This window comes from Rhinichthys klamathensis, unplaced genomic scaffold (assembly GCF_029890125.1).
Source record: "Rhinichthys klamathensis goyatoka isolate OS25496 unplaced genomic scaffold, OSU_Roscu_1.1 h1tg000109l_1, whole genome shotgun sequence".
Classification (NCBI taxonomy): domain Eukaryota; kingdom Metazoa; phylum Chordata; class Actinopteri; order Cypriniformes; family Leuciscidae; genus Rhinichthys; species Rhinichthys klamathensis.
This window is the reverse complement of record NW_026606647.1, coordinates 4,733,551-4,746,736: the sequence shown is the minus strand read 5'-3', so window position 1 is coordinate 4,746,736 and position 13,186 is coordinate 4,733,551. Positions and strand designations below refer to the sequence as shown.

General features: G+C 37.2%; 1 protein-coding gene across 3 annotated transcripts in view; it reads left to right on the top strand.

Annotated features, from left to right (window-relative positions):
- negr1 (neuronal growth regulator 1) overlaps nucleotides 1-12,895 on the top strand; it is a 140,121-nt gene extending 127,226 nt beyond the window's left edge. For all 3 annotated transcript variants that reach the window (XM_056253996.1, XM_056253997.1, XM_056253998.1), the window contains one exon: nucleotides 12,595-12,895. In XM_056253996.1, the coding sequence (XP_056109971.1) occupies nucleotides 12,595-12,695 (101 nt within the window). In that variant the 3' untranslated portion in view covers nucleotides 12,696-12,895. The remainder of the gene's footprint in view (nucleotides 1-12,594) is intronic.
- The last annotated feature ends 291 nt before the right edge of the window (nucleotides 12,896-13,186 follow it).

Below are 13,186 nucleotides of genomic sequence, written 5' to 3'. Positions count from 1 at the left end.
GCAGCCGCATTTACACTTTTGGCTCCTCCAAGGGTTAATCTCAATCACAGTTATTCAAATAACTATAATTGGATTTTTCAATCATCCTGAGAGAAGAGCATCATTTGTTTTTGTCTTGTATCGGTTTCTTTCGATGTCTTTAATGAAGGACCCTGTGGGTGGTGGGTTTGTTTGGATGCCTCATTCTCTCTTCAGCGACGAAGCAAGAATATGTAACTATTATCTGAGTTTTTTCTTCATGGCCATGCCACAGATAAGACCAACGAGAGGCTTTATTGTCTCACAATTAGCTGAATTTCTCTTGACCAGAAAAAAAAAAAGTTGAAATGAAGACAGACTTGGAGTTCTTGAAGTGTTAAAGGTATATTTATTTGTCATTCTTAAATTTTGGATTGGATTTTTAAGGTTTAGTTTGAAAGAAAGGTAATTTTAATTAAATGAGATTTGGGGTTTTATTCTGCAGGACAAATTATTAGACTTAGTCAATGTTATTTTACAGATCAAGAAAATATTTTAATCATAAGAAAAGATCTGTGGAAGTACCTCACTTTTTTATTCGATTGTCTTTTTGAGGACAATGCATATTTCAATATTGGTCAATTTCAATATTGGTTTGCATTGAATTAATAATTCAACAATATTTGTACATTGTAAATGTACAATAAATACAATGTATGTAGCATTAGTATTTTTAATGGTGTTTATATGTATACTATAATTGTATACTGTGTGTGTTGACCTCATATCATTTTCGTGTTCAGAAAGACATTATTATATATTATAAAGAAAGATTTATAATATTTCTTGACCTTGGTATATTTGTATATTTAATTATTCTTGAATATTACTCAAAGCACTTTGTGGTTTGACTCATACTTATTTTTATAATTAGTCATGGTGTTACCAACAACAACAACTTTATGTCAAATACAGAGACGTGGAAAGTTTAGAGTCAATTTTGAAGCAGCTTTATAAATAGTTACTGCCATTAAAATAAACAGAATTCTTTTTTAAGACAGGATGGCTGAATTTTACACAATAGCCTGACAATCTGACAAGAGAAGGGTGCTGTAGAATACCTAGAAGGTTTACCTTCCTCCGTTTTGAAAGAGCATACTAATTGACAGTGAACCACCACAAAATTGGATTTTCATTATGATGGGAAAACTGACACTTTCAAAAATGCTTGTGAACATTTTATCATCAGCTTTTTGTCAGAAGGCAATTTGGCTGCTCCCTGGAGATTAACAATACCTCAAACACCACAAATCTTATTCATGGACATAACTTATTCGAAGGGCTTCGTCAGCTCCATAATGTGGGAATAAGCAGATGAATACTGGAAAAACACTGCATTTCATGACTTTACACGTAAGAGAATCTGTTGTAATGATGACTTTAAGGTACTTGTCACTGTGATCAAGGGGTCAGGGCTTTTCTGGTTAGCATGGCCCTCTCAGCCCCTATTGGTAGATGCCATCAAAATCTGTGATTTCTGACAGAATAAAAACAGATACAGAATGTTACGTTACGTTTTGTTATGCAGGGTCAGAAATTAACTTTTTTCTACTAAGGGGCAATATTTGCCCCCTGGAAGTGATTTGCTGGAGTATTTTCTACCTTTGTATGGGATTTTTTTTATAGTTTCCTTATTAAATGTATTTGTGTTGTTTTTTATATCAAATATTTAAACGTAATCAATTAATTAAATCAATCAATCAGACTGCTGTAGTCTGGTCCCTGTAAAATTTGATCAACATCAACGAAAGACATTGTTACAAAAAAAGCCAAGGTGACACAGAAGCTGCCTCTGACATGGCATGTTTATTTACCCTTACACAGACTGTTTAATGCTGCTTAAACCTGGTATAAAGATATTTACACAACAATTGCATAATAATATGAGATTAATGTAATTTTAAATAGCCTACATAAAGTTTTTAAATAATAAAATTAAACAATTAAGAACTCATTGCGAAGCTGCAAAATGACAAATAATTATTGATGATTATTGGCCTTTAGTTTTAGTACTGAATATCAATGTCGTCGATTAACGGAATATATTGCAAATGTTTTTGTGGAAAAGGCACATCTTTTAGGCTCGCTTTAGTTTAATTGTGATGGGGCTTTATTTGCCCCGGTAGCTTGAATTTGGGGGGCATTTTTTGTCACTATAACTACTAACACTTTCTGTTTCTACTCTATTTATTTTCTATTTATATAAAAAAACCTTACTATGTGTACTGTGCTAGACTAACTGGGACTTGTCACAGCACTTACATATTGTTGCCCTTTTGTTGGTTTAACTGCTTTTATTGTTGTCCTCATTTGCAAGTTGCTTTGGATAAAAGCATCTGCTAAATGAAGATAGCAATTTTGTCTGTTTTGGTGGCATTTTTGTAGCCTGGTCCCAACAGACTCTCGTACATTTCATTTGTACAGAGAGTCTGTCCTCGCTCCATTGACAAGCGTTAACTTCCTTGTAGGCGGGTACTCTGTTGAAGTTTTAAACTATTGGATCTGCCCAGAGTCACTCTGGATCTGCCACAACCAATCGCTGATGTTTGGCCGTGACGTATGACGACTCAAACCACTCAAACTAGCGCACGACATCAACGTCATCGTTCTCAGCCACTCCCTCTGTTCGCTGATTGGACCGGTAAAAAATTGACCGGAGAAAACCAAAGAATACACCACAATTCCAGACATAGTACTGAAGGCAAATGAAAATTGAGCGGAAGTACGTAGGAGGGCGGAGCCAGGCTAGCATTTTTGCCCCAAACCCCCATTAATTTCTGACCTATGTTATGTTACGCTACGTTACCTATGTTATGTTCACATACTTCTAGAAGACCAAGTACTAGCTAAGCAAAAGCTTTTTTAAGTATTTTAGTATTTTAGACCTCCTTGGCTGTAATAATCCACAACGAATAATTCTTAACACACATTTTAGTTCTTTCTAAGCGTTCTTTCATGCAAGGTTTATGTACAGCTTGCGAGCTTAAATGTTACTTTCACCCACAGAATTGCCTCGTGTAAAGGGCCTCTGTTGTTTCTCTAGTCTTGATTTTTCCCAGCGGTGAATGTATTTCTGACAGGACTGCAATGTAATTTGCACCGCGGCTGCCAGAGGGGGTCGTAGATAGGGTCAATATCCAAGCCTAATTTGTCAGGAATCATCAAGTAAGGCTGATCAATAATTTTTGACCCCTTCCAGAAAGGCTCAAACACAAAGGTATAAAGCACTTCCTGGCCTGAAGCGATGGGAGTTTGACAGCATCCATATCAAGCTAAAGTGCATGTGTCACTGTAGGGAGTTTGGTATTTATGCAGTGCTGTAAGTCCCACAGATAGTGTCATAGTGCCTGAAAGGATCGAGCAATGGAAGAAAGGATAGACTGGATTTGACGGTGATAACATTTGAAGGTTTGTGTGCGTGGAAGTGCTTGTTTGTGAGAGTCATTGTAGTTGTTGTAGAGACTGTCTGGTGCTAGCAGTCCTGTCAATCAATATATCCTACAGGCCCGGCTACATGAATTTTGAATTAAAACAAACAGCATCAGAAATAGATAACTCTAAGGTACAACGTTTCATCTTTCATGAGATTCAGTGTCTGAACCAAAAGCTTCCAGAGTCCAAACACTCTAATGATCCGGTATCAGATAAAAACACGAGAAAGCCACTAGGCAAATGTTCAGCAAATAATGTAACTTCTAGCTTATCTTGAGCATACAGTTTGTTTGCCTGTGGTAATGGTTTGTTGCATTTATGTGGCTAAAAGCACCATTTCCCCATCCAGCCTTGCAGCGGTGAGAATTGTTTGCAAAAACCATCCTGGGTGGAGGAGAAGAATAGAAATGAATAATACATATATTAAATAGATTTTTATTATTCTGCAGGTGATCTTTGCACTCTTAGAAGTGCATAACACAACCAGTGCGCTGACTGAATATAGCTTACTTGTGGACACTATGGCTTTCATCCGTGTTTTCCCAGGGCTGTGCACAATAGGGTCCTGAGTTTCATCCTCATGTAATTGACTCATATTTCATGTGTTGGAGATTGAAGTATCTAATGATAATAAGCAATGATCACATATAGAGCTTATAGGGGCTGTTGCTGTTTAAAAACATGTATTTGTACATATGCTAATTAGTGAATCCCCTACCAACAATGCATATGTTAACTTCAGTCTCCATAAATAAAACATAACTACATTTATTATCTGGGCTAAGTGCATGACTGTGCTTAGGGAAATTTTATATTGCATATTAAATTCTACACCATTGGTGGAATTATGCTTTATATTACAGTACATGTTGATTTAAATGTTATGCTGCTTTTATTTTTATAAACAAAAAAAAATATTTATGTAAAATGGTAGTTGAAATGTCAAGCAGTGACAGGAGTGTCCTCTACTTTGACATATACATATATATATAACATATATAAACTGTTCAAATGTTTGGGGCCAGGACTATTTTTTTATGTTTTTGAAAGTCTCACCAAGGCTGCATTTATTTGATCAAAAATACAGTAAAAACAGTAATATTGTGAAATAATATTAAAATGTTCAGCAGCCATTACCCCAGTCTTCAGTGTCATATGATTCTTCAGCTAATTTGGTGCTCATGAAACATTTCTTATTATTATTATTGGTGTTGGAAACAGTTGTTCTGCTTAATATTTTAATGGAAACTATGATACTTTTATTTTCATTTTTCAGTATTCTTTGATGAATAGAAAGTTCAAAAGAACAGATTTTGGTTTTAATAGTAACCTTTGTTACATTATAAATGTCTTTGCTGTCACTTGATTATTTTAATGAATCCTTGCTAAATAAAATAATTTAATTAAAAAAATATCATAGGGTAAATCTGTCACAATTATACACGGACACACCTACACACACACACTTCATCTAAAACCATTTAGACAACATTTTCTAATTTGTGCCTAATTATTTGATTTTGATGATGATTTTTTTTTAAACACTACATGGAATATTTGTACTTTTAAAAATTGTCACAAATGTTTAAGTGAACTGCAAAAAAAAAAGATGTGGTTAAAACTGGTGAAAAGCTAATGGACATGTTATTTGTAACCAAGTACAGTAGCATATCTATACAGATCTCATTGAGAAGTGAAGATGCATTACAGAGAATCACAGACAGTTGCAGGTTTTTTCATTAGTTGTCTCCAGTTACATGATGAGGAGGGGGAAGAATGGACAAATGGACAGATTATACCAGCACTGGCTGATTCAGCAGCGAAGCCTTGTGTTACTGCTCCAATTCATGCTACTCATTATTTACGCCACCCATGGGATGCTTGTTGATGAAGGAGGCAAAGACACTGAATCTCCCATGTTTACTCCACAACAGATGTGTTTCCTTTTTGTTTTTCCAGAGGATTCTCAAAGAGCTTGATGACGTCTTTAGCACACTGCGATCTAATCAAAACCCGGTAGGCATAATTATGTGCTGGAAATAGTGGCGTTTAAAATGCAGCACAATGATCAATCAATACATTGGGTCAATAACAGGCAATAACTTCACGCTTCCCAGCTCTGAACAGGCAAGGCTGAGGATGAAACGTGCTTTAAGGGGAAAGAATGTTTAGAATCATTGAAATTTCAAAAGTAGACATGGATATCACAGAAAATACGTCTCTTTTTTTAAGAAAGTCTGCTATGTAAGTGAAATTGTGCTGAAAAGTGCACCACAAGGGAAGCAAAATGAAATGAAATGTCTTTTTGTTGTTTATGCGTTGTCTGCCGCAGTTTTGTATCAAAAAGAGTTCCTGCTGTGTTGGTGGTGTTCAGGTGAAGCTCAAGGCCAGAAAGAGACGCAGTCGAGTCTTATTCACTACCAGCATGTCAGGTGAACTCCTTCTGTGTACAATATTGAAATGAGCGTTTACTCAGCACAGAATCAGAAATTAGCTCATTTTTATCTCATCAGACCATCACACATAGTGTTAGGCTCTATTTATGATAATGCATTCTTGGGATTTCAAACCCATTATCATTATCACAGCAGAAACATGATAAACATTTGTGTGAAAAATAACAACCTCCCTCAGTACCTCAAGTTGTAGCAAGGTGATTAACTCAAAACTGATCAGACTGTTACACAGACACTTGACTTTCTTCAAGTGCTATTCAATTTTGACTCATAGTGGCAGCTCTTTCACCATGTGTTTGTTCTGTCAATTGCTGTTCACATTGTAATTACAGGCGTAGAGTTTTTATTATATGCAAAAAAATATTTATTCTTATTGTTAGAAACTCTTTGTACAATTTTCTTATTGTGTCTTTCTTTCACTTTCTTTCAAAAAATGCCATGCCACTAAATAGCCTACCATGTTTTATGGACATGGTATTCTTTGAAGTACCTTGTAAATACCATCATAAATTAATAATAGTAGAGTGATTAAAATTTTAAACAAATGAATTGCATGACATTCTGATTAATTAATCAAATTGTATAACAATGTAATTGGAATAAACACATGTATCTGTGTGAGAAAAGCCACTAAACGGAGGAAATAGAGTGAACTTTAGAAGTGGTTACTGTTTGTTTTATTTCCTTATCATTGAACATAAGCCTATAGCTGGCCTACAGTCCACAGTAATCCATATTTGCACGTTCCGTCCATCCTGTTTTTTTTTATTCTTGGTCTACATACATGAGTCAGATTGGCATCTTTATCTGTCATGTCTTGCTGTTCAGACTGACTTCTTTGGTCGTGTTAAGTTCAAATTAATTCAATATGGAAAAACATGTCTCGAGACCCCTGCGTTCTATTCCATTTTGTTTGCGCTCTTTCCAGCTGTTTTTGAATTCAATAACGGTGTGAACACCCCCTTACTCATTCTGTGCAGCTTAATTATACTAAATTAATGTGTTAAATTGACAGCCCTAATGAATAAATGAAGAAATCTTTCTCTCTTTCTCATACTGTTTTATTGCAAAATTCAGATTTCATGGATAAACAAAAAGAACTTTGCGCATTGCATTTAATTTACTCCAGTACCACATAAAAACCAAGGTATATTAATATTAGGGTTGTCAGTTTATTATTTTTTTAATCAAATTTAGTACATGATATTCATATTAATATAATTCATATTAATTAACCTGATTATATAACAGCATATTGACATACGTGATAATATCACATGTATCAATATTTCCACACAAAAAAAAAAAGCAAGACCAACGTGAACAGGGTCATACTGTGTACTCCTAATGTGCTGCTTAGTTGTGCTAAATGAATGTATTAAATGAACTGCCCTAATAAATATATAAAGCTTTCCTTCCTTTGAGTTAAGTAAAGTACTCCAAGCAAAGTTTTGCCAAGCAAGCAAACCTCCAAGTGCACTCATCGCAATAATGATGCCAACCGGCTCAATGTTTGTGCGAAAGCAAGCCGAGGAAAACAAAACGTTTTTCATGTTTGTTCTATTATGAGGCAGGGAATTAGGTAGTTTATCATATGGAGAGCAGAAACACTGAAAGTGGACTTAAAGGGAATATTTGTCAAATCCAAGATTGGAGATGTGGGATTTACGCCAGTTTGCCAAGGACTCGGCAGAAGCTTAGGCCTGCGTGGAGAGGCTTTCTCTGGAGGCAGTAGAGGGAACAATAGGCCACTGATTGATGGTCAAGGACATTGAACCCTTCTCTCGAAGCCAGAGAAGACTAGCCTCCAGGGAGAAGGGCTGCAGCCAGCCGTCGTCTGTGCAGATTACCTCGAGATATGGCCACCCTCACATAACCGCCAATGAGATGATTGCTTTCATTTAATCATGTAAACTGCTGCCAGTGCTGTGTTGGGGAGTGATGATTCTGAATTTTCACACCAGTACAGATCAAAACAGTTGACTTTACGTTTGTCGAATATGGTTTATTCTATTAAATAATGAACCAACATTAATGATGCTAAGGGCCATCAGGTTTGTGCAAAATTCTGAATTTAAGAATTGCCTCTCTTTCAGTTCATGAGTTTGAATTTGAATGAAATTGGTCATGCTTCACAGGAAGTTAAATGGAATTTGAGTTAGAATGACAGGATGTGGAATTTGCTAAATTACGTCTCACAGAAAATTAAACATAATGGCATTTTTGAAAAGTTAAGTGTTCTTTCACCCTGGTCCATAAATATGTCTGTCTGTAAGGCCTTTAAATCCTTATAGAAACTTTTTTGCAAACTGCGAACGAGGCTGTCAATCCAACATTTAAAGTTTGTCTTGAAAAACTTTCCTTTTTGACTATTTGACATTGATATAATAACAAATTCTTTAAATTCAATGTATCTGCACTAACGTTCCGAGATTTAGAGTTGGTAACATTTATTATTTTATTTTTTTTAAATAAGTCTCCTATATCTCTCCTATAAGTCTCACCAAATACAGTAAAAACAGTAATATTGTATTTATTATTATTATTATTACCATTTAAAATAACTGCACTGTGAAGAAATGTTGTTGGTTTAACTTAAAGTGACTTGGTTGCCTTCAAATTTTGAGTTCATTGAAATAAAAAAATTGAGTTAATCCAATGAAGGAGATTGGTTTAATAAATGAAAACTATAAAATAAAAACATTATGTTATCTGAACCACGTTAATTATCTAAGTTGATTTGACAAAAGATAAAAAGTTGTGATAGCAAATCATGAAAATAATTTATTTTAATATATTTTAAAATGTAATTCATTCCTTTGATGATAAAACTGAATGTTCAGCATCAGTAATCCGTCTTCAGTGTCACATGATCTTTCAGAAAAGAAAAAAAAAATTGTGCTCAAGAAACATTTAGATTTAGTATTGATGTTGAAAATTGTGCTGCTTAATAATTTTGCCATTACCATAATACTTTTTTGGGGATTCTTCGATGAATAGGAAGTTCAAAAGAACATAATTTACTGTATTCAAAATAGAAATCTTTTGTAAAATTATAAATCTCGTGTCACTTTTGTTCAGTTAAATGTGTCCTTGCTGAATTAAACTTTTCATTTATTTAAGGAAAAAAATGCACTGACCCCAAACTTTTGAATGTTATAGTGTACTTTTAATTATATGCATTAAAATGTCATTACTAGTTCTTGTTTTCTACCTCAAATTCAATTCAAATTTAGGAATTGACTAATCAGAAGCCAGAACCAAAACTATCCATTTTATATTAATACAGTAATAATGGAAACTGTGGAAATAGTCTTATTATAACTGTAACTTGTTTTATCACAGCATAAGAGCGGCACAATGAGGGAGAGTGTTGAAAGGAAGGATGAAATTCATTAAGCAGCTTAACGATGGGTCTTGTGCCAGTTAAAAGGAATGGTGGAACTCGAACTAGCAGCTGATTATATGGTGACAGCCCCTGTTTTTATTCTGCTCTGTCACACCAACAACATTATGCCTTAAAAAACTTAAGCTGTTACTACTAAATCAACCAAAACAATGCACAATGGAGGAAAGAGGGAGAGCTCTCATTTGCTTTAATTGGAGTCTAGAACATGTATACATAGGCTTTGAGGAAACTTCTGTCTGTGGTCTTAAGCCGTTCCTCTGCGATCATTATGAAGGATTATAATACGTGTACTCTTCATAATCATACGAGGCGTTTTGTGTGCTTTAGATAGAGTGTATAGCCATGATTTAGACGCGCATGACTGATTACCTCCTGATCCAAAATTAATGAGGAAATTGATGCTCTTGCATCTCAAGATATGCCGTCTTTAGACGGTTAATCCGCCGATTGTTTTTTGGTGTGAAATGTCATCTCAGTCTTAATACCTACACTAACTTTACTCAAATGTCTCTGGGACCGCCATGTTGTTGCAAAAGCCACCCCAATAACCCCTTTTCTCACTGTATTTACACACTTTAGACCTAAAGCAGAGTAATCACAAGGAAGCCACTGTCTGGGTGGGGAGGGTTTGAGTTAATTAAAATGGCAAGTGCAGTAACAACCTGCACTGTCACAACAACAGACTGATTTAGACGCAGTGGGATATTAAACAGCTCCCTAACTCACACAACGCAGCCAGGCAGGTAATATTGGTACTTTTCTTAATTGCTTCTAGTGCCAGATGATAGGATGTTTCTGGCACGACCCTGAATCATCGCTGACGTTACAGTAGCTATAAGTCTGATGTGGGCGGTGGAAAGAAATATACTGTAGGGACAAAGCCTTTCATCCTTTACCATTCACAGGCCATATGGCTTTGTTTGTTTTTTGACAAAGGGTGCTTATAGTTAGATACAGCAGGTGCCTATAGCCCAAATGATTCTGTTCCACTGGTAGCGTGCACACTCTGTGGCTCTGGCAAAGGGGCCAATGCAGGATGTGAGCTGTTTCCATGGTTACCGGCTCCGCTCTCTCTGCCTAGCAAAAACTGTGTCATTATCCGGTGCTTTGGATGGAGGCAGAATGAAGCCGCAGTGTACAGGGCAGTTCGCTCTTCTCGTTTCCTCCCCGGCCTGACCATGCATCTCACGCACATTATCACAATTTGCATCATTTTCTATCTCATATAGCCATTTCTGATATTCTATGCTTCCCATTGCACGTGGCTGTAATTTTTTGGTATAATATTTTTAAGCAACACCGGTAATTTAAAGCCATAAAAGCCGGAATGGAAGCGAAAATGGATGTGCGGCTTTTCATCTGAGCTTTGAGCTCCCATTTTTTTTGCAATTCGACTTGTCACAAAGCAATTATTTTATCAACCTACCATGCGCAAACATACTTATTACTGTCAGATGTGCTATTTGATGCTGTGATTCAGCCTTATTGTGGTTTTGAATGCGGGGAAACAGTTCCCACAAATGAATCCATATCATAATGACTCTATTAGATGTGTATTTGCAAACAACAAAAGCATTGGAAAAATTGCTGGATGTAAAAGAAAGTCAGTAGTTACAGCCAGGACACATAATCTCGTGTGTGTGTGTGTGTGTGTGTGTGTGTGTGTGTGTGTGTGTGTGTGTGTGTGTGTGTGTGTGAGAGAGAGAGATGTACTAATCTCCTTAGGTAGGCCAGTGTCTGTCATTAACAGGGCTGTGAAATAAAAACTCTCATGAAGATGAATGCCTGTACACTCTCACACCTGTTCTGAAGCGCCTCTCCTGAGTACTAGACTCAAGTTGTTTTGCTTCGGGGACAGACCTGAAGGCTTTCTGCCATTGAGATCGGTGTTGACTGTGAAAATATGAGCATACCGAACGTCAGCACAGGCATATCAGTGGCGTTTGCTAAGGCAAGCATCACTATTACTATTGCTCATACTTGGAGATTAAATTTTGCCTCGTACCATGTTACGGACATGAATGCTACTTTTTTTTTTTTTACTATCGACCATTGAGCAACTACATAGAAACATACAAAGAACCACCCAGAATACCTTAGCAGCTGCATAGCAACTCCCTGGCAACCACCCAGAACAGTGGCGTGCTCGGGGTGGGGCTTGAGCCCCTGTCTCTTTAATCGCTTATATAAAGTCATATTGCAGTGCTCTCCGAACCGCGGTTTCAACCGAGGGCGACCACCTCATCTATTCCCCCACCTCCCTGAACACAATATCAACCGAGGGGGAACAAATCAAGGGGGAACGCAATTTCACCCCTCCCCTTGCGGAGGTCTGTGTAAGCCAATGGCATAGCCACATGCAAAGAATCCACTCAGAACATCTTAGCAAAACCTCAGCAACCTCCCATGCAACCACATAGCAATGTGCCAAAAACCACTTGGAGCACCTAAACAACTGCATAGCAACACCCTGGCAACCACATAATGTAGCAATGTATTAAATATTATTCAAAGTACCTTAGCAACACCTCAGCAAGCTCCCAGAACACCCTTGCAACGTGCCAGTATGCACTTGGTGCACCTTTGCATCTGCATAGCAATGCCCTGGCAACTACCTAGAACACCTAGCAAAGGATACAGCAAGTTGCTTATAACAGAGCATCTTAGCAGCTACATAGCAATTCCCTGGCAACCACCCAGAACACCCTTGATTTTCCATAGCAACATGCTAAGAAATTAAAGTACTTTGACCATCCAAAAGACCCTTGCAATCGTATAGCAATGTTCCAGTAACGACTAGGTGCACCTTAGCATCTGCATAGCAATGCCCTGGCAACTTCCTAGAACACCCTAGCAAAGGGCGCAGTAATCTGTAAGAACCACTCAGCACAACCCCCCCAGAACAACCTAGAAGCGTTATGTCAGCAAGTTTTTGCATATATTTTCAAATAAATCTCATGCAAATTTATTTTCCTAATAGATAAAACAGATTTGATGTGCTCTAGGCTCAAAGGTAATACTATCAAGTCTTTGAGATGAATTGTTATGCCCTCTTATTTTTAAGTACCCAGCATGGTTTTAAAACAAGGCGTCTTATTGAAGGACTCCTTCGGGCATCCGAGCTCGTCGTGAGTCTTGATTTGAGAGTGTGAAGGCAGGCAGCGTGAGCTCCGCTCGAATGAAAAGGGAGGAGGTACTGCTTGACTGAGACTATGACTTGCTGCCAGTAGTGAGAGAGAATCTGCTAATCAGCGTGTGTCTCTGCTCTGTTGTTTACAGCACCCAACACCGCTCCGTATGGAAGTAAAGGATGCGCTGAAGTCCTGCTGGCCTGCCGGTACCTGATCCTGGCTCTCTCTTCTCTCGTCAGCGTTTACTAGCCCTGAGGATGGCCATACACAATGACTGTAAAGAACCCTTTTGAGCATTTACAGATCCTTTGACATTGCTGATGGCTGGATCCAATCTGGTACAGTGTGTTTGGAAAGCAGCAAGTGATTTTAATCAGCATTGCTTATGTTGGGATGGTAATTTTCTTCTGTGGTGTTTGTCATCATGTAAATACATGCGGTTTTAGGGGTTTTGTTTTCTTTCTTTTGTCGTATTTTCTTTTCTTGATTTCCCACTTTGTGAATCGGCACACATTATCCCCTTCAAACACTCTCAAATTAGCTAAAATCACGCTTTGGAAAAGTGAGGGTGTGTGACATTAGTGTCTTTGTTATTGAAAAAGGAAAGACGCCCTAGTGTGCCACCTTGCTCTCCATGCTGGTACATCATTCACATACCCATAAAGCGGGCAAAGTGTTTAAATAATACGTTTTTTGGTGAGCTCATTTAAATCCAGTGAACCAAGAAACATTGTTTAAGA